Source organism: Phoxinus phoxinus (genome assembly GCF_949152265.1).
Source record: "Phoxinus phoxinus genome assembly, chromosome: 19".
Classification (NCBI taxonomy): Eukaryota; Metazoa; Chordata; class Actinopteri; order Cypriniformes; family Leuciscidae; genus Phoxinus; species Phoxinus phoxinus.
The window spans coordinates 23,455,811-23,480,951 of NC_136894.1; the positions used below are offsets into that span (position 1 = coordinate 23,455,811).

A 25,141-nucleotide genomic window follows, 5' to 3' on the forward strand; every position below is an offset into this window, starting at 1 on the left:
GCAATTTTGTGAATATTGTGGATTGGAGAAAAGTTTGGTTATTGCCACATAAATATCTTATTGTAAATAAAGTCAGAGAAGTCTCATTTAAATTAATTCATAGATTCTATCCAGTGAAAAGTTACCTAAAAAAGTTTAAACCTGACATTGACATACAATGTGAGTTCTGTAATGAACAAGATGAAACTACTGTACATTTGTTTTGGGACTGTAACTATACAAAAACATTTTGGAAGAGCTTTTGCAGGTATGTTACTGATTTTGTGTACCCTCATTTTTCTTTATTTTGGAAATATGTTTTATTTGGTTTTATTAATACGGAGAAAAACTTTGAGAAAGAATTTTACTTTATAAATCTATTACTTCTCCTAGCAAAATTTTATATTCATAAATGTAAATTTTCCAATCAAAAGCCTTTATTCAAAGTTTTTCTCATCGACTTTCACCAGTACCTTCAAACGCTTTCTGTTTCAGAGAAGACCAAAGCAAGGAAAACATTGTCTTGTTGTGCTCTCTTCAAAATCCCCCGTTAAATTTTGTCGCGTTTTCTTGTCCTAACATGCTCTATTTGAATGTATAACCTTTTATTATATAATTTTATATATTATTTAATATTATTTGTATTGCAGTTGTATGTAGCCTATATATATAGTTTGTTTTAGTTTTTTTCTCTCTCTTCCTTTTCTCCTCTGGTATTTGTTCTGATTATTGTATTTCATGTTGATAATAAAAATAAAAAAAAAAAGTAAAAAAATAAAAAAATAAAAAAATAAAAAAAAAAGATTGTAATGACGTTGTTTGATATTGGGACAACTTAATGTTCAGCTAGCTGTGCATTATTAAGTTTGCATTTTGCCAATTTTGGTCTCATGTGTGTGTCTGCCATCCTCTTATATAGGCTAATGAAAATTAAGTTACAGCATTTTAATCACTTGAGTCGGTTCAGACAACTATGCCGCCTATTGAACGTCAAACTCAAAAGTGCGGGCTTCTGCTAATGTTAGTTATACCGTCTAAGTTACATTGAAACCATACCTTGTGAACATTTAAACATTTCTTGTGTCGCCTGGGGTCTGATAAACAGTAACGTTAAGTTAAATTAATCAAATTCAGTGTCCACACGGGACCCGTGAGTGGGGATTTCATGTCATGGCTTTCGTCGCTGTTTGTCACTTTCCCTATAGGCAAATGTTTATATTATAATATATTATATACAATATACTGTTGTTATTTGGTTGCCATAACTTCGCGAGTGACAACGTCTTGTCACTGTTCTAGTTGCTCGAGGGAGCGGATGACATTTCGCTTGAGTTCAGTAACGTTAGAGCAGACAGCTCTGCAGAGTCGTGTAATTACGACTTTATGACTTTTCATAAACAGCGGAAGGACACCTAATGAGTTTTATATTAATTACATTTATTCATATAGCAGACGCTTTTATTCAAAGCTACTTACAAATGAGAACAATAAAATCAGTTAAACTAACAGTAACAATATACAAGTGTTATGACCTTTCTCAATTAAATTTGTGTTCCGAGAGGTCTCGTATTACGGGAAAACTCCTTTTCTCGAGAATATTGAAGCCAATTTTTTTGTGACGCAGTAAAGTTGCATAGCAGACACACGAGCGTCTAGAGCGGTCATTGGCTGTGCTGCAGCAAATGCTGCACGAACCTATGGCGAGGCGGCTCAGACGCTTGAGCCAATCAGGGCACTTCCCGCCCTGGCACGTCAGAGACCGCCTAAATAGAGAGCCTAAGTCCCTCCCCTTCCGGTCGACCACCATGGGACCTTATTTCGGAAAAATATTGTATGGTAGTCAATGGCGAGAGACAACAAATATTTTGATCTCGTTTGAATTGTGCCCTGAATTACACATATGATGTTTGTCAATTTAAAAGATACATTTTAAAGTCAAGAAAGTCGCAGTTTGATGTAAAACTGTTGAGGTATAAGACTGTGAAAATACGTAATTACAAAGACTACAAACCCAGAAGGCGCACATGCGACGTCATACCTTTTCTCTCAATGAATGAAGCTAACTTTACTGAAGCTAACGTCTGTCATTTTTTCTATAGTCTTACATTATAATCCTAACGTTACGCCGTCATGCCTGACTCGTGTTTTGAGCCAGAATACACACATACGAGCAACGGATCTTGTGACGTAGGCTACATAGTGCGAGACGAGAGATGTAGTTCATCGAGCGATTTTCACATACAACTAAACGTTACTCTTCTGTTTTATGACAAACTGCGACTTTCTTGACTTTCATATTTACCTTTTAAATTGAAAAACATCATATGTGTAGTTCAGGGGACAGTTCAGACGGAATAAAAAGATAAGTTATCTCTCGCCATTGACTTCCATACATATTTTTTCCGAAATAAGGTCCCATGAGCCGGAAGCGGAGGGGCGGGACTTAGGCTCTCTATAGAGAGCCTAAGTTCCTCCCCTTCCGGTCAACAGCCATGGGACCTCAATGGCGAGTGACAACAAATATTTTAATCTTGTTTGAATTGTGCCCTAAATTACACATATGATGTTTTTCAATTTAAAAGATACATTTTAAAGTCAAGAAAGTCGCAGTAATAGAACGTAACAGCACCGCTGCTGGAAAAATTTCTAGGGGAAACACTGCATGTATATATATATAATTATTTAACAAACATTTACACTCATTCATAAATTATATCTGGGTACAAATTTATAATTTCAAATGTAGCTTAATGTTTGCTTTTTTGTATCATGTCTATGATCTTCGTTACTTGATTTATATATGATAAACCTTTTTTAATAAAATAATTACTGATAGAAGTAGGCCTTGTTTATTTAAATAAGTAAAAGAAAATTATATAAATTGATATAATAACTTATTTGCCTGGCTAAAAGCGGTATCCACCTCCGACTTCTGGTTATTAACAGGTTTTATTGGTAGGTATGGTCAGCTCAGCTGCTGATTTTTCGCAGAACCCCCTCTCATGACATAATATTGTTACAAATCAAATCCAACGTTTCAAATCACAAGGCCTGTTATACATCAAACAAATATTAGGTCTTCCTATGAAATTAATACCTATTTTTTAATTGTTAAATAAATACCAACTTAATATAATTATTTTTAAACAAACAAAGGAAATGTCAAAGCCAAGCAGATAGTCCACGAAGGACACGAATAAAACGTCCCACCTGGATTGAGATTTTTTTAAACATTAATTTTCAATGTAAATCTAGACCTATTCATGGGGCCGAATCAAGAAGTGCATCCCAAATTTTAATGTTGCTCTATTTCTCTGTTCTTGTCTAGTTTGTAGCAATGAAACAGAAAACACTGCAATTCAACAATGTATTTATTTAAATACAACATTAGAAACAATGATCAATTTTATACACCTGATTGCAACCTGTCTTTCTTGAAAAAAAAACCTGCAACCTGTCTTTCTTGAAATTTCTCTTTTAGAACAAAAATGAATAGAAAGACTGTACCTGTCTCCTTATCAACCGTAAGGCGAAGAACACGTGTAGACGTTCGAAAAAGGCTTAATCAAATTAGGACAGACATGACTGACATGACTGATATGGACATGACAGGAATAGTGGCAGATGACAGAGTTCTTTCTGAGAACACTGCCCCACCCTCTTCAGCTGCACATGCAATGCCAGAGGTGCAAGTGTTAACTGAAGAGGACATGGAATTGGAGGCAGATTTTGATGATGTGTATTGTGATGGGGATGGGACATCAGGTTCGAATTCTGAAAATGATGATGACCTAACATCACTTTCCGATAAAATTGCCAACTGGGCAGTGAGTTTTGGCATTTCCCTTGTTGCGCTGACTGCACTGTTGAGTATACTCCATATAACCCATCCCAATCTGCCAAAGGATGGTAGGACCCTTCTCAAGACAAAAACACATTATGCTATTCAGGAGAAGGCTGGGGGGAACTACCATCACTTTGGCATCCTTCCCTCTTTGAAGGCCACTATAAGCAAATATGCCAAAACACTGACAGAGGGCATGACATTGGGGCTGCAGATTAATATAGATGGTCTACCTTTATTTAAAAGTTCCACTGTACAGCTGTGGCCCATCCTTGGCTTACTGGTTACCGTCCCCATGAAGGAACCTGTTGTCATTGGGGCCTACTGTGGACCGAAAAAACCTAGTTCGGCCACAGAGTTCCTATCTGATTTTGTCAATGAACTACAGGAGCTAGAGGCTGGGTTTTGCATTGGAGATAAGAACCTGAAAATGAAGCTTCACACGGTAATCTGTGATGCCCCTGCACGGTCCTTTGTAAAAAAAACAAAGACCCATAATGCTTACCATGGGTGCGATAAGTGCCTACACCCAGGGCAATACCAGAACCGGCGTATGACGTTCCCTGGATCAGAGCACCCCCAGAGAACTGACATCTCATTCAATATGAAGGTTGATGAACTACACCACCACGAGGGGCCACATCCATTTAAAAATGTGAAGGTTGGCATGGTATCGCAGTTTCCCTTGGATTATATGCATCTAGTGTGTTTGGGCATTGTAAGGAAACTGCTCCAGACCTGGCTCCGGGGTCCGTTAACAGTAAGACTGCCGGCATTAATAGTAGACAGGATGTCAGACAAACTCCAGTCAATGAGGCCCTACGTGCCAATTGAGTTTGCCAGGAGACCACGGTCGCTTAGGGAGTTGGACCGTTGGAAGGCGACTGAATTCCGACAGTTCTTACTGTACACTGGCCCTGTGGTGCTGGCAGGATTCCTGGACCGGAACATGTACCACAATTTCATGCTCCTGTCAACCGCTATATCAATTTTGGTAAGCCCTGAACATCTCAACCTTGCTGACTATGCTGGACAAATGCTAAAATCTTTTGTAAACCATTTTGGTGAGCTGTATGGGACAGACCAGATTGTATACAATGTCCACTGTCTGGTCCACCTGGCAGACGAGGTGAAGAGGCATGGCTGTCTGGATTCTTTTTCAGCATTCCCATATGAGAACCACCTTGGGAAAATAAAAAAACTCATTAGAAAACCTGAGTTCCCTTTAGCTCAACTCATTCGGCGCCTTTCGGAAGTTACAGCTACCAAATTGGATGCTGATGCAGACATTAGACTGAAAAGGGAGCATTTTGTGGGCCCAATTGTTGTTGGCATGGGAGTTAATGCGCAATATGGGGAAATGCGAGTTGAAAGGTGGACCATCAAATTAACAACAGGGGACAACATGTTTCTGGTGGGGGATAAAGTGTGCCTTATCAAAAACATTATCCAAAATGATAATGGTGTGTACGCTATTTACACTGAATTTTCCCGGCAGTCTCCATTCTATACATATCCCTTTAACTCCGACAGAATGAACATATTTGTCGTAAATGATCAATCTGACGAGCTGAAGTCGGTTGAAGTGTCAGCGCTGCAGCAGAAATGTGTAGCCTTGCCGTACAGGGATGGTTTCGTGGCCATACCCCTCCTCCACTAAATGAAAAAAAAAAACACAAATCAGTTCAATCAATCAATCAGTTTAAACAATCAGATAAAGTTAAAAACTCTAATAATATAGTTGACTACTGACTATGGGCCCTATTTTAACGATCTGAAACGCAAGTGTCAAAGTGCAAAGCGCAAGTAACTTTGTGGGCGGATCCCGGCGCTGTTGCTATTTTCCCGGCGGATAAATGACTCTTGCGCCCGACGCAAATCTAAAAGGGGTTGGTCTGAAGTAGCCTCATTATTCATAGGTGTGGTTTGGGCGTAACGTGAAATAAACCAATCAGAGCGTCCTCTCACATTCCCTTTAAGAGCAGACGCGCTTGTTCCATGGCGGATTGCTATTATAACGGCGGATTTGCCAGCGCACGCAGGAGCGGTTCACAGCCGAGGAAACCGACGTTCTCGTCAGGGCCGTAAAACACAGAGAAGTGACATTGGGAATGATGGGAGAAACCCACCCAAATTAGGTTAAACAGGCGTATAATTTGGGTAAATGTGTAGCCTAATCTAGATTTTTTTATTTTTTTTATCTAGATAGATCTTTTTCACATCTTCACGGACATACCAATGATTTCCCTCGTGTGTTAATATTTTTCCTTGTAATAATGTATGATTTGCAAAAATGAAAACTGCTGCATCTGTTTATATTAGAGAATCAAAGTGGATGCGGGTTAACATTATGGCCAAGCACGCGCCCTTAAAATACCACATCACTAACGCGCAACGCGCCACTGTCTTTAGACTGTTTTTTTCTTGGTCAATGGCGCAATTGCTTTCTAAAACTGGAAAATAGCACCATTGAAGTTTTGCGCCGGAACACGCCTTCTCTTTGCGCTGAACCGCCCCCGCGAGCGCAAGTTCATTCCCTAATTTACCGACGTGCGTCTGTGGAGGGAAAAGTCCGCTGTGCGCGGGTGCAAAATAGGAATGATACATGCGTCGGTGTTCAAAGTCAATTGCGCTGGGTGCAAGATAGGGCCCTATGACTTCCATTACTCTTGTCTGAATGAATATTTGCTGTAAGTATTTCACAAAGTTGGTATTTTTCCATACACTGACTACACCCATAGGTTCACATTTTCAAAATATGAGATGACATATTATCCTGTAAAAGGCAGAGTAAGGAATAATCTCTTAACATCGAAATAAAATGCCAGGGGAAATTATATTTTATTCTGAATTCAACATGCAATTTGATACATGTCCCATCTTTCTCAATACAATGGACTGTACATAGTCCACTAAATTATTAGCATTATGCAATGATTTTTTTTATGAAACAACACCCCAACACATTCTGCCAAAAATTGCAATAGTACCCTACTTTACAGTTGTGCTTAAGTTCTACCTAACTATTATGACCTGTACATTTTCCTTCCTTATACTTCTTACCACCCTGGGACACCATTCTAGTTAACTTTCAGGCTATCTTACTTGCTTATTTGTATACACTGTACACTTGTGCATGCTTTAGTCATGTTATTCCTTTTTGATGATTAATAAATACCCCTTTTCTTTCTTTCTACATTAAGGATGCCTTTTCACCTAATTGAGTTCCAAGCAAGCAAGGACATTGCTGTTGTTCCAGTTGATTGGCATGATGATGGGATGGTGTACTGGCCCAGCTTTAAGAGCACTGAACGGGTGAAAAGGGCAGCCGCTAACAATGAGAAGCATGAGCCAAACTGGCCAAAATATGACGTTAAGGTCGTCAGAACTTGTGGTAAGCCAATTCATAAAACTCTTGTTTAAAAATAATTTCATGGTTGTTTCTCCTTCTGCTTGAAATAACGTATTATTTCTATGTTCTGAAAATGCCCATGAAATTGTCTTTGCCTTGCATTGTTTAAAATATTCCATATATATCTACTGATGCTATTCTTGGTCAGGTCTCTTTTGTAAGAGATATTTTTGTGTTCTCAATGAGACCAACCTGGTTGAATAATATATTATTATAATCATCATCATCAATAATAATAATACTCTGTGCAACTCTACTGCTAATTTGAAACTCATGTTCATTTTAACATTAAATTTTAGACAACTACAAAGACGCCATTAGGCTAATGAATCAGTATCAGACCGGCTGCAACACCTCTGAGCTACAGTCTGACGCAGAGCAGGAGGGGGAGCTGCCGGAAAAAAGATTCAGGAAGCCAGTGTAAGTGTGTTCTGTTCTGTTTTGTTTTTGTTATGTTTATGCAGTAATAGGAAGGTTATTTCCCGTAACATTCAAAAATAGACCAGAGATGCTTGTACTATGTATATTTGGCAATTTTTTTTAACAGCCATCATTTTGGAGACTCTGATGAGAGTGAGGAAGAAAATGGTGACTTTACATCTCTGAGGATGCCTGGTGTATCAGCTGAAGCCTCAAGCCAATTGCACTGGCCGAGTAAGGAATAATCTCTTAACATCGAAATAACATATCATAATATTAATATTAGAGATATGGTTAACATTCTTAGTGCTTAAGATATTCCCCTCTCCTTGTATCCATTCCTTCAGCTCCACCATCTCGCCGAGTGCCAGGCAGCAGAGTAAATTCTCAACCTGGAGAAAACTGTCTAGGTAAACACTGTTCTCCGAAATAATATTGAATACAGTGGCCCCATCAATATTAACACAGCAATGGTCACTCTGTTTCAAATTAATAGATTTAATCTGCATTACCATCTCAGATTTTCAATGTCAATCCATTCATGGGGTTGAAATAGGTAGAATACCAAAATGTTGAAACATAAATTCATGTTCAGCATGACCAGAGATTTTTTGTTTGCCATTGTTTGGCCCTGTAGCTTGCAGCCTTGCAGCCTACCATGGTTAACAGATCACAGCCATTTACCAATTTCTCTCCCTTAGCACCTGACTATGGGGCAGGACAGCAAAACCCTTTACCACCTCAAATCCTTGCACCTGCATTTAACATGCGCAGAGTTACTCAAGGTAGGGACTGATTTCTGAAATATTAGTGAATAGAAAGGCCCCATGTGTATTATCAGTCATGGTTAACAGATTACTACCATTTAATAAAAAATGTCCCCCTCTCACACACCGCTCACCTCACTATGGATCAGGAACGGCAGTCCCTCCACAACTCCCTCCACCCCCCGCACCAGCCCTCAACATGCGGCCAACAGAGGAAGCCTGTCCAAGCCTGACATATAGACCAACATGGCGAGGGGGAAGAATGGCTGATACCATTCCCTGCTCTGGTGAGCAATAACTGACAAATACTAGAGGGTCATTCTGTGCCAAAGATTTTGGAAAATGAAGAGCCAACCCGAAAGGGTAGAATCATCTAATCATTCACAGGATATATATACACACACATATTTATATATATATACATATGAACAAAGAGACATACATAAAAACAATTTTGAGAGGTAGGTTAAATAATAAAATAACTGGTATTTGGATGGCTGATGACTATGTTCCAGTACTCACCATGATGAGTCTAGTTATTCAAAGCCAGTCCAGAGGAATGCCGGAAAATTGGCCACAGGGTAAGTGTTCCAGACAAGTGCATTTATAAAAACAATTCTTAAAAATTATTTAGTTTATGAATAGTTCTCTAAAAGACAGCAGTGCATAGGCTAATTATTGACAGCTTTCCCAAATCATAAGTCTGCTACGCTATTACATATTTATAATTAGTGTACAGTATCTAGCAGTAATGTTAATCTAGTGCTAGTAATTTGTCCTGCATTAGTTATTAATTAGTTTTGCATGAATTGTGAATTTTTTTCATTATTTCTCTAGGAAGTATTGAAAAATAGTAGTTATTGATTAGTTATTAGTGAACTACCACTTAAATCTGTAAAAAATTCAGTAGTTCTCTGGGAAATATTAAAAAAATAGTAGTTATTGATTAGTTAATAGTGAACTATCACTTAAATCTGTGTGCTATTACTTACTAATTCATTAATCAGAGTTACTTGTTAGTTAACTGTAGTTACTAGATCGTTAACATTGTGTTACTCATTTGTTCCTGTGTAGTTATTCATTAACGAAGGATCCGTATTTTAAAGTGTTACCGTTACGTGAGTCTTTGTGTGAGTGTGTGTATTGGAATGTCTGGAGCGTTCGCACTCAGGCCACCTGTGGTGCGAAGAGTGATATCGATCTGTTTGAGGCTTACAGAGGAGTTCGGAGGTGTTTCTGTTAAACTTCAACCCGGCCACAAATGTGTCAAAGGGGCAATTTGATTCAGACTCATCGGCTCTAAGCTGTGATTTACCTTTATGAGGTCGATGGTTAAAAGCTTTTCTGAATCTTAAAATGACAAGTCATCGTGAGTTTGTCCATACGCTACAATACTGTATAGGCCTATTGCCATCTTTGTGGAGACATTTTGTCCCCATAACGTAGGGTTTACCTAGACAACACACACACAAAACTTTGTATGTAAAACATTTACAAAACACCGTTTTCAACTAAAAAACAGAAAACTTTTATATGTTTTGGCCGTTCATTTACTCGACAATCCCATTTTGGGGCCTGAAAACGCAAACTTTTGAAAATGGGGTTCAAAGTGCACGTTTTTAAAAATGATACCATTGTCGTCTCTGAGTAAACAACAAAAACATGAATCTGTAGGGTTTCTTTCTTTGCAAAGTGATGTTAACCACTATTACCAGTGTTGTGCAAGTTACTTCCCAACTGTAATACATTATTACTGGCCTGGCATGGATAATTCAGAGGTTTTAGTTGTTTTCACGGATCCTTGTGAACAGCATAGCCATGAGTAAGCCCTCATCGAAATGTTCAGCCCCCAGATTTCTGATTGCTTAAAATAACAAATTAAGGAATTGTTGATTTCTTGCTCTAATTGATAGATTGACCAATGCTGTGTGGTAAAATGCAACTGCTGTTTTCAAACGAATTGGTTTGATTGTCACATGTGTGCAGCCTACACTGTTATATTCTTTGGTTGTGAGAGTTCATTAACATATGGTGAAAACAGATAAAGTTCAATATTAAGTTTTTTTCAAGAAATCACAGAAAAATTAGCGAGAAGAAGAAAAAAAAGTGTAAAATACATCTAAGCCTACTTCAGGAGGGAGTGAGTGAAGCGGCTCCTGGGGCTTCCCATTTCCAGGACATGTATTTCATCACTGTAGTAGTGAGACTTCCACGACACAACAGCATCAGCATAATCGGCAGATGATTTTGTCTCCTTATAACAGCAGAAACCATTTAAAATACCTTTTACAGTATGTACGTACGCTCACAATAAAAACAAACCGTTGTGCTTTTGTATGATAAAGAAAACAAACAGGATGCCTCTTTCTGCAGTTTCAGTTCTGCCGTTTCTGCCTTTCCGTGAACTTGTTTTTGCAACACGTTTTGTGTGTCACTTTTGATTGGTTCATTAGATTCAGTTGTATCTTGTTAGTCATTAGTCTTTGTGTAGATATATAGCCCTCATGTTCCCATTGTCTTGTAAGATCCGGCTTATCGGCCCCGGTTTGGGCCGATGAAGGACGCACGTGTTATCGTCCTTTTAGCGTTGCAAAGTAATTTGGTTAAATAAGACACATTCACATATGCAATTATCTCGTTTTAATCTGACTCCATGAATTAAAAAGGTTCAATATGAAAAAATAAGGTTATGTTTACACTTAAAATAGTTACAAAATAGGTTCATGTGATAATAACTTAAACCATTAATTGTTTTATTAAGGAAACTGGGGCAAAATCTGACACAATTATTCAAACAAAAAATAAAGTAAACAACAATAAAAACAAATCTTAGACAAAATATAGACTGTAGAATGCCCCCCGAGACTTTTACTGATGGTTTTATGATGTTTAATTCTTTATTAACCTTAATCCGTTCACCATATCACCAACGTAAGAGCTGAAATGTATACACAACATGTAACTGATCAGCTAACATTGTTCACATTCACATGTCTTACATTTGCGCAAAAAACAAACATATTAACAGACAAAATGCTCATATCTCAACTGATTTAACGTACCTTTTGCCTCTTCAGAGGGGCTGCTAGTATAAATTAGACGTTTACCACGGCTCAGTGTGGAAGTTATTGCCGTATTTGGGATAACAAGCTAGGCTATATGTTATAAAATGCGCTAGCCAGGGCGCGCGCTTCCAAAAGATAAACAAAAGCGCGTAGCGGAAGACCGGAAGTCAACCATTTCAATAAAAAAAATTCTAAATAAAAGACAATCACCTTTTCTGTAACAAAATATACGTATGGTTATTTACATAGACATGTAACTATATAGCTAATATGTAATTATATTGTTTTAGACATACAGTATAATCAATTGAAAGATGTAGATCATGTCTTTTTAATATTTTGAGTTTTAGACATAAATTGTATTTGTTGAAAGCAAGAAAGCTTTCCTTTTTCTTATTACAGGAATCACACTTTGGGATAAAGAGCAGCTGCAGCAGAGCATAAGCACTCGTCCCCAAATCACTACAGATTTCAAAGTCACAGCTTCAGACTCCATTGAAGACAAATCTAACATACTAAACATTGACAGCTGTCTGAAATTGAGTATTTTAGGTGGACTCCTTCATGTTAGTGGAGCTGCTAAGTACCTTAATGACACCAAGACGTCCTTCAAACAGCAAAGACTGACCTTGCATTATCATTCAACCTCTAAGTTTGAAGAACTGAGCATGAACCATTTGGCTTCTGGAAATATAACTCACCATGATGTCTTTGAGAATGATACAGCAACACATGTAGTGACTGCAGTGCTGTATGGGGCAGAAGCCTGTTTTGTGTTTGATAGAGAGGTTTCATCAGATGAGAATGAAAAGACAGTAGCAGGAGAAGTACAAGTCGCCTTGGATAAACTAAAGGGCATTTCAGTAGGCGCAAACATCAATCTAAACATGAATGACACTCAGAAAACTGCAGTTGAAAAATTCAGTTGTACATTTTATGGTGACTTCCAGTTACCATCTAATCCAGCCTCTCTTGAAGATGCTTTGAAGATTTATGCTGAACTTCCAAAATTGTTAGGAGAGAAGAAAGAACTGGTCGTTCCATTGAGAGTGTGGCTTTATCCCTTGGATAAACTACACTCGAGAGCTGCAAAACTAAAAAAAAACATCAGCATAGATCTAATGAAAACCTTTGAATCAGTCATTGAGAGTTTAAGTGTGATTGAGATGAAGTGCAGTGACCTTCTAAAAGACACACCTGCTTTGATTTTTGCTGAGTTTAATAACAATGTACAAAACATGAAGCATAATTTCTGCAACTATAAGTTGATTCTCATGGAAAAACTTGGGATTCTTTTGCCGAAAATCCGTGGGGACATGGAAAAAGACACAGCTCTGATTGATCTTCTGCATGAGCATGAGGGGTCTCCATTCAGAGGAAGTGATCTGGAACAATGGCTCAAAAAGAAAGAAAATGAATCAGATGTGATTAAAACTTTGCTCAGACAACTGAATGATTTTGGAGCAAAGGTAGAAATCAACCTAGATAAATGTTTGATGGAGCTGGACATTGAAAATTTGGTCTGCTACACTTTTACATCCTTTGAGAAGTCAGATGTGCTCCTTTCTAAACAAAATGACTACCTGAGTCCTTCATCAAGGGGAAACTATAATGAGAGCACCACTAAATCCAAGCAAAATAAATGTCTCACTCCTGAAATAAAAAAAACAATGAGGAGCAACTTGAAGTTGTTTAAATGCTTGATCAATTCAAAAGACAGAAAACCAGCCAAGTTTATCATTGCATCAAAAGAAATGGGGAATAATCCAGGTTCCTGCATTCTCCTGTATGAAAATGGATGTGATGACGCCGTTTGCTTTACTCCTCCATCAAAACCAGACACTCCCATTGTTGAACAGGTCATAGATGGCAATGTGGTTTTAAAGGTACCTCCAAGATGTCCTGCTACAGTGGAGCTCAGGTTGCTGTACAAAATGAAAGAAGACACAGGCTACAATTCTCAGCCTGTGCTGCCGAGTCAAGATACAGTTACTCTGACTGATCTCAGTCCAGACACGGAGTATGAGATTAAATGTGCAGCAGTGGGGAAACTGAACTACAATGTAGACAGTGATGTCATCCGCCTCAGAGTCATAGACAAGAATCTCATCAGGGCTACAGAGTCTATCATTGAACATCTGAGTTTGGCTGAAAACAAGTGCAGTGAACTTTTGGGAGACCCCAGGGCAAAGACATTTATTGCATTTCAAAAGAAAATTGATGATATGAGGAGATACTGCCAAACATACAAACAATCTTTAAATGACAAAATTAAATCTTTGATTGTATCTGTTCAAGCCTGTGAAAAAGAAATGTGTGCTCTAACAGATCTTCTACAAGCTCACAAGGAGTCTCCATTTAAAGAAAGTGGCCTCGTAGAGTGGATGACAATCAAAGAACAAGAAATGAAAACAACTGATGAGTTTCTTCAACAGTTACTAGACTCTGGAGTAGAAATGGACAAGAGCTTTGATACAGTTTTGTCAGATGTTAAGGTGGATAATCTGTTGTGTTACACATTCAGTTCTCTTGAGCAGCCAGATGGGTTGCTTGCTGAACAAGAACACTACCTGAAACTTCAAATGATAAGTAGAAATTTAAAGACGACCCCTTATTCAGCATCTCAGACATGGCTCACTGGAGACATCTGGTTGAAAATGAGAACACATTTGAAAATGTTTAAAGAGCTGATGACTTCCAATGGCAATCAGTCCACTAAATTTATAGTTTCTTCAAAAGATCACCAAGACCATCCTGGTTCCTGCATTCTCATGTATGAAAAGAGATCTGATGAAGCCGTTTGCTTTGCTCCTCCATCAAAACCAGACAGTCCCATTGTTGAACAGGTCAGAGATGGCAATGTGGTTTTAAAGATACCTCCACCATGTCCTGCTACATTGGAGCTCAGGTTACTGTACAAAATGAAAGAAGAGACAGAATGGAAATCTCAGCTTGTTCCGCAGAGTCAAGATACAGTTACTCTGACTGATCTCACTCCAGACACGGAGTATGAGATTAAATGTACAGCAGTGGGGAAACTGAACTACAACGTACACAGTGATGTCACCAGAGTTATCAGAGAGGTATGATGAATAAAATATCAAATGAAGGGAAATGATTAGAATAAATTACCACAATAAATGTCACTTTTGTAACAGTAGATTAATTTGTAACCGGTAATTTGCAACTTATCTAAGTTATTGTTAATTTGGCGCATGTTGTTAATTGTTATGTCATGTTTATTTCAGGGAACAAGGAACAGAGGAGAGCAGGTAAGATATCTGATTTAACACTACAGGAATTGTCTGGAAATGCAAAGACATTTAATGTCGCTTTAGATTATTTATCCAAAAGTGGTCCTTTTTACCTGAATTCACTCTAGGACTTCTACAATACAAAGGCAACAAAAATATATTGTGAAACAAAGATATTACAATAATATATAATTTTGTAATAAATATTACAAAATATATTTGCAAATTACACCATGTTTTAAATGTTAAAATTGCATAATTTAGGCTACATGAGCTGCCTTTTTTTACAGAATTTCTACAGGAATCTGGTTGAGTGATTCGAATTTAAACATTTTAATAAAAAGATAGGCCTATGTGATAATTGTTTGAAAAAATATTGTCTGTCAGCTTTATAGAACATGTATTTACAAAACAAATGTGCACTTTTTGTGTTCCTCGTCATCATGTTGATCCTCTATTAGTACCTATATTTGAAAAAGTTTTCAATGTTTTTTTATAACACAATTGACGTGATTATTTTTTAGCTGACTGCATTTGAAGATTGTTGTACAATATCAAAGGAGGAACTGGAAGATCTAAAACAATCCTTATCTACTCAGGATCTCCCATCAGCGATAAACACAATCAAAGAATACCTCAAACAGCAAGATCTTGTAGAACTTAACATTGGTGTGACGGGAGAGTCAGGTTCTGGAAAGTCCACGTTTGTCAATGCATTCAGGGGTTTAGGGGATGAAGAAGAAGGCTCTGCTGAAACTGGCCCAGTAGAAACCACTATGGAGCCTGAAGTTTACCTTCACCCTAAATACAAAAATGTGAAAGTGTGGGATCTTCCTGGCATTAGAACACCACTCGTCAAAGCCGATGAGTATCTTCAGTTTGAACGCTATGATTTTTTCTTCATCATTGCTTCAGAACAGTTCAGAGAAAGCCACACTCAGCTGGCCAAAGAGATCATGAGAATGGGGAAACAGTTTTATTTTGTTTATTCTAAGATTGACTCATGCATTATTGCTGAGACGAGAAAGAAGAACTTTGAACTGAAAAAGGCACTGGATACTATCCGAGAGGATTGTGAAAATGGTAAGTTAATTTAGTTTAATGACATGCCATTATTTTGGCAGAGAGCACGTTCTAATATAATTTATTTTACTTTAACTTTTTTTGACTGGGACAGTGCTAATAAATCAGAAACAATAACTGTAAATGAGCCAGAGTCAGTCAAAATATGTTGTCCCTGGCCAGTTCTTAAAAAAGGCAATCTAAAAATAAGATAAAACCATTACCACCAAGTAAAGAGTTATTGTATAGAGTTCATACCTTTGATTATTAAAAAGCCACGACTTAATATAACCAATACAAATAGAACAATAGTAAGTAATAGTAAGTATTAATTTATTTAATGCACTGGCAATAAATTCTATTCTTTAGATGCTGTTACAGAAAAATCTTAAATCAGTGCTGCAATGATACCTCTTGTAACTTTAGTACTTCTTTGTATAATGAATGTATTAAATTAAGGGGGAGCAATATTATGTAATAATAAAGAAAAACTGCTGTACTGAATAAATATCTTTTGTCTATCCAAAAATAGTCAATATTAATAATAATTAGGCTAACAGGCTATATTATATTACTAAATCATTAACAGCTGTTAATGGTTCAGGAATACAATATATAGCCTGTTAGCCTAATAATAATTTATTAAGATACATTAATAATTATATAATACACAAAAGTCATCTATTTGCCTTTCCTATTTCTGTCTAGGTCTGAGAAAGATCGGTATAGAGGATCCTGTCGTGTTCCTGATCTCTGGTTGGGAGCTCGGCAAGTATGATTTCAATCTGCTGCAGGAGAGGATGGAGAAAGAGCTTCCACAGCATAAGAGACGTGTGCGGATGTTGGCTTTGCCGAATATTACACTCGAGATTAATGAGAACAAGAGGAAAGCTTTAGAGGCAAATATTGTAAAAGTAGCCTTGCTGTCTGCTTGTGTGGCTACAGTTCCTATTCCTGGTCTTTCAGTTGCTGTGGATTTAGCCATTGTCAAAACAGAGATTGAAACGTACTACAATACATTTGGACTGGATGATTCATCCCTACAGAAGATTTGTGAGATATCTGGTAAGAGCATAGAAGACCTGAAGAGTCTGATGAAGTCACCTCTGCGTTTTGGGGTAAACACAGCTTCAATGTTACCTTTACTTGGTGCTGCATCGCTGGTTGTGGCTGGAAATGCAGTTGAGTATGTTGCGAGCCTCATACCCATTCTTGGCTCTGTGGTGACAGGAGCAATGTCCTATATGACAGTCTCAGCGATGCTGAAGAGAGCTCTGAATGACATAGCAGAAGATGCCAGAACTGTGCTAATTGTTTCCCTGGAGACTAATGTGTAGACTTTAAATGTGACAGGTACAGTATACAGTAACTGTATATTCAACAGCATTTATAATTAGTAGACATTTTCAATACAAATTTTCTCAGTGATGCTGAAGAGAGCTCTGAATAACATAGCAAAATTTGCAAGAAGTGTGCTAATGGCTTCAATGTTTGTCAATTGTTAAAAGTTTGTCAGTTTGTGTACAGAATGTTTTTTTTTTTTTTGCTATAATCTCAAACACAACTATAAATTCCAAACAAGAGCTAATAATTAATTGTTCAACCAAGACGTATTTTCTAAACTGCTCTTCGATTGGTCAGAATTAACCTGCAGGAAATTCCAATGGAATTCCAATGGAAAACCTGCAGAAACCCAATTGCAGTCGAAGTCCATCAGTTGAAGACACTTCACAGTCCATTTTTATAAGTGTATAAAACACATTTTAAATAAGACAAGATCAAAAACAGACGAAGCGGCAGCCAAACGCACACAGCATACTCGCATCGGAAGTGACATGTCAAAACACATGTGCTCATCTTCCAAAAATATTATCACATTTTCACACATTTGGAGGACACATTTGGAGGACGCGTTTGAAGGAGCCTTCAAATTGGGACAGCCTTCGATAAAATGTACAGTGCGTTTGGACCCTTTAAGCTCTGTGAGAAATCTGGTCTGGAAATCTAAGAGCATATCTGAAGTCTTATGAAGTCTGTGTCACCTCTGCGTTTTGGGATAAACCCAGCTTCAATATTATCTTTATTGGGTGCCGCATCGCTGGCTGTGACTGAAGATGTAGTTGAGTATGTTGTGAGCCTCATAAATATCTTATAACAGTCTCAATAATGCTGAAGAGAGTTCTGAATGACAGCAGAAGATGCCAGAAATTTGCTAATAGCTTCACTGGAGACTGAAATGTCACAGGCTTAATGGTCTATTCAACAGAATTTATACTATTAGTATGTTTACAAATAAAAAAATAAATCAGCTGTAATTACATGGTGCAAAAGTTAAACCTGAAAGGTCAGTTATTCAGTCATCCAATTTCTCTGCACTATACTGTCATTGTCGTTACTCACCTTTAAATATAATGTGTTGAATAAACCTGCATCTGGGTGCATCTTTCCCTTACATTGCTCAGTAATCACATTATTTTGTTTGTTGCTGATGAGTCCAAAATAAAGATTTGCATGTGTGTATTTGGATGCAAATGATAAACATTCTTAAAGTCTCATTACTATGCTAAAAACTTGCCTTTTGAGATTAACTGGGTTGTGTAAACCTGGGTGTGTACAATCGCTCTCAGGTTCTTTTGAGGCAGTTTGACACACATTGAGCAATCTACATTAATTATTATGCCAATGCAATCAGAACCAAAATCGTTTCAGTTAAATAGGTCCATCAAAGTGGCTGCAGGACCGGATGGCTGCTTGCCTGTGCTGGGTGACCTCCATCCCCCACTCCCCTCCCCTGTTGCAAGTCTTGTGGATTCATGTCGTACTGATTATGTGCTAATGTTGCTGAGGTGTTTTTTTTTTTTTTTTTTTTTTTTTTTCTGTTCCCAGACTGTACTCCTCACAGGAGCATAGTCTGGGAGTTGCCTTTTTTTCCCCTCACCTATCCTCATGTCATGCTGTATTATTTTCCTCAATCCTCTGTCTTCCTGTCTTGTCTACCCCATTGTCATATTGTATGTATGTTTTGTATGGACAGGTTGATGGCTAATTTCGCTGGTACTTGTGACTAAGTGACAATAAAGGCTACTACTACTACTACAAAGCATGGTGTTAATGCACATACAGTATATCAACAAATTAACTCCATGCAAATATTTATTTCCCTCTGGCTGTTACTATGGTGATTTGGCAGTGAAATTTAAAGTTATCTTGGGACGGGGCGGATATTTTATGTCCAATGGAAAAGGTAAAAGGTTGTCTGCGCTTCATATCAGATCATATGCTGCCAGTGTCTTCTTGCTGTGTGGATTGTTCAGAAGAACTTGGTAAGAAAGATACAGACTTTAAAAAAAAAAACTTTTGACAGGAATATATTTATTATATTCACATTGTTGAAGGAAACAACAGCTCCTCGTCTTGGTCTGATTTGATTGTGTGTCTCGTGCTCTGAAAACAATTTTGCATTTAAGATCTCTGTCTTGTGATGTCTGCACGTTTGCTTTGCATAAACACAATACCCCTTATTGAAAAGTGTGCAGGGAAAATCATTTTACAAAACTTAAAATGAGTGTATGAATTACTCATATTGAACTATTGAACATCTAATGGTTTCATGAATCATGTCAGGATCTACATTATATAGAGATGCTAAGATATAAAGCTTAGAGGTGTCTCGATATACTGTAGGCCTTCCGCCCCTGTTATCTTGCAGATTTGGCCACTGTACAGAGAGTAAGTTGCAATTATTTTGCTAGTCCTAAAACGGGAAATGTTGCATCATCAACCTCTTAACTATGATGCCTTTCTGTGTTTTATTATCCCTCTGGATTTAGTCCAAAAGTGTGCTCATTCGGATGAAAACTATAGGATTATCGAATGTTTCATTCAAATATCTATAGAGAGCAGGTTTTTTTTTTTTTTTTTATGGGACTCTATACTCTTACATGTAATTTGTTCACAAGTTCCACAAAAAGTCCACAAGGTTCCAGGAAATCCCTATGGACAAAGACATCCAGATATTGCTGTGGCTGAATAAAATGCAGATAGAGACATTTTGTCTGATGAAACATGAAGAGAATTAACCTTGAGACAATATGGTTTATGTGTTCTTTTAGAGATCTTGAGTACTTTCATAAGGATAATGTCTATAATGCAATGCCAATCAACATAGACTTTAGCATTATATAGAATACGATAAAACCAGTTCAGTTCACAGAAGGAAGTTATTTCAACTTGGTTGCCATTAAGTGTAATTGTTCCTTTTGTGTGTAATTGTTCCTTTTGTATGCAATGGTGTGATTCTTCAACAAAAAGATGATTTTGACTGATAGCATTATTTTTTTTCAAGATTTCTATAAGCCTTTGTGACTTTGGTAAAGATGCAAGGAGACAGGGACAACCCGAAGGGAAGGGTCTTGAACTGATATGCCAGCCCTTTGAAGCTGAATCGAAAAAACGGTCTGCATTGATTAAGTTTGGTCTTCCGTGTTACTGCAACTGTTTTTTTATATATATATATATACTGGGGAAATATAGCCTACTCTTGTAACAAGCACCACTATAACCTACAGCCCAGAGATGTCACACTTACCCTGTAACATGGAACATGAGTATATTTCCCCAGTATAAAAAACAACAAAACTTGCAATAGATTTAGTTTTACTTGCCTTGAAACAAACTAAAAAGCCCAAAATAAAACAGCTGTACTTTTTCTATCAAACCATTACTGTATAAATGCACTGATATACCCTATAATGTTAAAACATGTGTCCGTACACTATTAATACAAAAAGTTGCACAGTGTATGTTCTTGGCAAATTGCTCCCAAATTTGCTGCTTATTATAATAGTAGAATAAGTACCCCTTAGTTCTAAAATACTTACAGTATAAATATTTTTTTATTTTGCTGGTTGGTACTCCTTCCTTTACAAGTACTTTACACTATAATTACCAAAAGGTACACTGTAAATTATTTTTACTTATGCAGTACTTTGTGGGCTGTAATCTAAAGCGTTACCAATGTTTCTTTAACTGGGGTTAAGCGTAGTGTGTGAAGAATAACACATTTGTTAAATGTTTAATTTAGGAAACTGCAAAAGTGAAGAGACTAAATGTTTAGATCAGCTGCGAAACTTCCAGCTGGCTCTTGGAGCTCCTGTTTCAGCAAGAGAATCCTGCCAGCCCTGTTCTCGTGTCTCAGCGTTTGAATAGTTATGCAAACTGGGTCAAGGGCAGGTTCCAAAACCTGGCTGTAATACTTCATTTATCATCATAATGTTCAGACTGTTTTGAAAGAATTGCAGCCGCGCTCAATAAAGAAGAACTCCTAATTTGAACGTGATCCAAACTGTCTCCTGGTTCCTGCTTCGATGAAAGAAAATTTGACAACATGTGAAAAGCCCTTTAGAAGGCCATTGTCTTTTTCTTTTCTTTTTACAGAGAAATGCATATTGTATAAATATGGGTTCTGGTGTACTTTTTTTTGCAAACAAACTCATGCTTACTTTCGTAGTCGAAGATAAAGAACAGAACAGGATGTTGATTTTGCATGAGTATATTTTCATGAGTATTGAGTATGTTTGCATTTGGATAACAAAAAGTATGAAATCGCACTCACACAATTACATGAACATTGGTTTCATTCTTTTGTCCTGTCCTTTGCATGTGATCGGATTTTAAGACTCCCCTCGTGTCTTACGAGTGAACAGTCAAATGAAAATGATACGGAGGGAAACTGTGGTTTCTATTGTTTTGATACAAAGTTTGAATCCCTTATTTGCAGAGGTGTAAAGTCCAGGGGTCAGAAAGTAAAATTCCTGCCATATGTTTATTCCACCCATGAACTCAGTCAGCTGATTTCACTAATTAGTTCTATCTCCTGGCTGAAAAACTGTGCTAATTAGCAAATCCAGGTGATTGAAACAAAATATGAGGAGGACTTTTACTTTCTGAACCTGGACTTTACACCTCTGCTTATTTGTGTGTGTCCTCAGTCTGTGGGCAGCGAGTGGGCCTTACCCTCACTGTGTTACACCAAATTCTGTGACCCATTGAATTCTGTGACCATAGTAGGCTCTGTGGTGATGATAGGTTTGGGATTAGGGATGGGGTAACAATGGCGCCTACTACGTTCACAGAATTCAATGGGTCACAGAATTTGGTGTAACACCTGCACACATACACAGGTGTTTCCCATACAATGATTTATCTTTGGCGTCCCGCCACAATATCAACATTGTCCGCCACATTTCAGTGCTTTCCTGTCATGTCTTGTTTCATGTTCTTGTTTCATGTCTCAGTCATGTTTCCTGTATAGTCATGTGATTCCCTTTTATAGTCATGTGATCCTGCCATGTGTTCCCTTGTCTTATGTCATGTTCTGATTGGTTCATTGTTTCATTGTGCACAGTACAGGTGTGTCTTGTTCAGTCATTAGTCTTGTGTGTATTTAAGCCCTCATGTATGCCTCGTTATTTTGTCAAGTGTTCGTGTTCGTGTTCGTGTTCGTGTTCGTGTTCGTGTTCGTGTTCGTGTTCGTGTTCGTGTTCGTGTTCGTGTTCGTGTTCGTGTTCGTGTTCGTGTTCGTGTTCGTGTTCGTGTTCGTGTTCGTGTTCGTGTTCGTGTTCGTGTTCGTGTTCGTGTTCGTGTTCGCTCTGCGTCTCAGTTCACAGTGAAGGAATGCAGTGAACTCCATCTGTGCATGTTGGTTTAGCATGCGTTTAGGAATGCTGTTACGCATTATTTTCACATTTACATATTTGACCATTACAGTATTTTACTACATTTATAATGAAGTGTTTGTAAACTTGTTTTCAGCCTAAATAAAAGTTTGACAGCAATTTCCGTCAAAATAAAAGCTCATGGGTTTAGAAATGAATGTATAGAAATGAGGACAAAACTAATTATGAAAGTTTCATTTATTTTTCAGTGCATTTGTTTTACAATATATGGCAGTAGTAGTAGGAGGAGGAGTATTAGAAGTAGGAGTAGGTAGGTTGAGATACTCAGGAGTTGGTAAACCAAGACACTATATCACAACTAAAAAGAGGGTTGAGTCCCCTTTAAAGTTCAGGTACAAGTCAATTTGCTCACTGAATATGGGTTGGAGCTCTTCATTATTATTATTTTTTTTTACTGTCAAAGTGCACCAGATTTATACATTTCTTCCAGGGGGTGCATCCCCTGGGACCAGTCAGCATTAACAAATATTGTGTTGTAAATAATTTGTTTATCAGTCCAAGATCAAACTGCACGGTTTACCCATGCATAATTTATTAAATCTACAGGTTGTTGTCCTCTCTTTGTAACAAGTGCTGGTCCTCTCATGCCACTTTCATGTATATGCTTTAACAAAGGAACGATTTATTTGTCCATTTGACTAGTTTCTGGTGATTGTGAAAGCCAGTGTAAGGTTTTGGGTGTATCCTGTTCTGATCGTATATCTGATTTTTAGGTTTGTACTCTCACAAGCTTTGATACTTTGAGTTGCATCTTATCAGAGCCTTCTTGCTCAGAAATATTTGGTAAGAATGAGACATGTACAGTATATCTTCCTGCATCACTTGCAAAACATATAGAAAACACATTTTCTAATGATTAAATTTAATAGAATTTATGTTTATTCTGATACCATATAGGGCCCACCAATAATGATCTAACTGAATGTATGAAACTTTCTTTAAATACCATTAGCACCCCTTTGTGAAGGAAACAACTGTGCTTCAAGCATTTGATCTGCAAGCATAAAGGTAAGAGTTTGTCTCTAATTGAGATATCTACACATTTGTACTTGTGTTAAATACATCAATAATGTCAAGATTCCAATCATGAGGCTTAAGTTTGTATTCCAACACATTTTTAGATGTCATCTGCCAGTTATTTTGACATAACAGACAAGCTGATAAAGCTCCAAGAAATGATTTCTACTCAAGATATTCCATCAGCGACAAACACAATCAAAGAATACCTCAAACAGCAAGATCTTGTAGAACTGAACATTGGTGTGACGGGAGAGTCAGGTTCTGGAAAGTCCACGTTTGTTAATGCATTCAGGGGTTTAGGGGATGAAGATGAAGGCTCTGCCAAAACAGATGTAGTGGAAACCACTATAGAGCCTGAAGTTTACCTTCACCCACAATGCAACAATGTGAAAGTGTGGGATCTTCCTGGCATTGGAACACCAAACTTCAAAGCCGACGAGTATCTTAAACTGGTTCAGTTTGAACGCTATGATTTTTTCATCATCATTGCTTCAGATCGGTTCAGAGAATGCCACACTCAGCTGGCCAAAGAGATCATGAGAATGGGGAAAAGGTTTTATTTTATTCGTTCCAAAATGGACATAAGCATTAATGCTGAAAAGAGAAAGAAAAACTTTGACCATAAAAAGACACTGGATACCATACGGAAGGACTGTGAAAACGGTTAGTTTATTCAGTTAATGATATGGCAATGTTTTGACAAACAGAGCTATAAAAAAAAATCAGATTTGTCATTAACATTATGCTTTCTTGTGGATATATCTTTGGTAAAACAGATATTAACATGCATGTAATTATTGATAAATATTGTCCATGAATAATGCAATAATCCTTTAATTATGATCACTCATAATACCTTGCAAACAAACATAATTTATTTTATACATTTTTACAGGTCTGCGAAAGATCGGTATAGAGGATCCTGTCGTGTTCCTGATCTCTGGTTGGGAGCTCGGCAAGTATGATTTAAATCTGCTGCAGGAGAGGATGGAGAAAGAGCTTCCACAGCATAAGAGACGTGTGCGGATGTTGGCTGTGCCGAATATTACACACGATATTAATGAGAAAAAGAAGAAGGCTCTAGAGGAAAACATTGCAAATGCAGCCTTCCTGTCTGCTTGTATGGCTACAATTCCTGTACCATATCTTTCCATTGCTGTGGATTTAGCCATCATAGCAATTGAGATAGAGAAGTACTGCAAAGTCTTTGGTCTTGATAAGCAATCTTTGGTGAAGCTTTGTGAAAGGTCTGGAAAGAGTATATAGACTATAGACAGTCTGATTAAGTCAGTTTGGCATAAAGGAATATGTACAGGTTCAATCTTATCTATACTAAGTGAAGCATCATTTCTGGTAACAGAAGATGCTGTTGAGTCAGTTGTTAGGTTTGTGCCCCTCTTAGGCTCTGTAGCGGCAGGAGGAATGTCTTATTGGGCTGTATCAACAATGTTGAAGAGAGCTCTGGATGACATAGCAGAAGATGCCAGGAATGTGCTAATGGCTTTACTGGAGACTGAAGTGTAATAGACAGATTTAACGTAACCCGCATATTTAACCAGTGGTTGCAAAGTTTGTAATATT

At 37.6% G+C, this 25,141-nt stretch overlaps 2 protein-coding genes and 1 pseudogene across 3 annotated transcripts; all 3 read left to right on the plus strand.

The window, feature by feature from the left end:
• Positions 1 to 6,714: 6,714 nt before the first annotated feature.
• Positions 6,715 to 8,720, plus strand: LOC306986512 (uncharacterized protein; the record flags this gene model as incomplete). The annotated part of the gene is made up of 6 exons (XM_079589820.1): positions 6,715 to 7,217; positions 7,535 to 7,655; positions 7,783 to 7,889; positions 8,003 to 8,065; positions 8,357 to 8,440; positions 8,572 to 8,720. The coding sequence occupies exons 1-6, from the start codon at positions 7,028 to 7,030 to the stop codon at positions 8,718 to 8,720; spliced, it is 714 nt and encodes a 237-aa protein (XP_079445946.1). The 5' UTR covers positions 6,715 to 7,027.
• A 195-nt stretch (positions 8,721 to 8,915) lies between these two features.
• Positions 8,916 to 17,140, plus strand: LOC306986513 (uncharacterized protein; the record flags this gene model as incomplete). Its single annotated transcript, XM_079589821.1, has 5 exons — positions 8,916 to 9,003; positions 11,890 to 14,570; positions 14,736 to 14,759; positions 15,266 to 15,824; positions 16,512 to 17,140. The coding sequence occupies 5 exons, from the start codon at positions 8,916 to 8,918 to the stop codon at positions 17,138 to 17,140; spliced, it is 3,981 nt and encodes a 1,326-aa protein (XP_079445947.1).
• A 6,527-nt stretch (positions 17,141 to 23,667) lies between these two features.
• Positions 23,668 to 25,084, plus strand: LOC306987573 (interferon-inducible GTPase 5-like; annotated as a pseudogene). The gene is made up of 2 exons (XR_013800718.1): positions 23,668 to 24,223; positions 24,456 to 25,084. The product of XR_013800718.1 is annotated as an interferon-inducible GTPase 5-like (transcript).
• Positions 25,085 to 25,141: the final 57 nt, after the last annotated feature.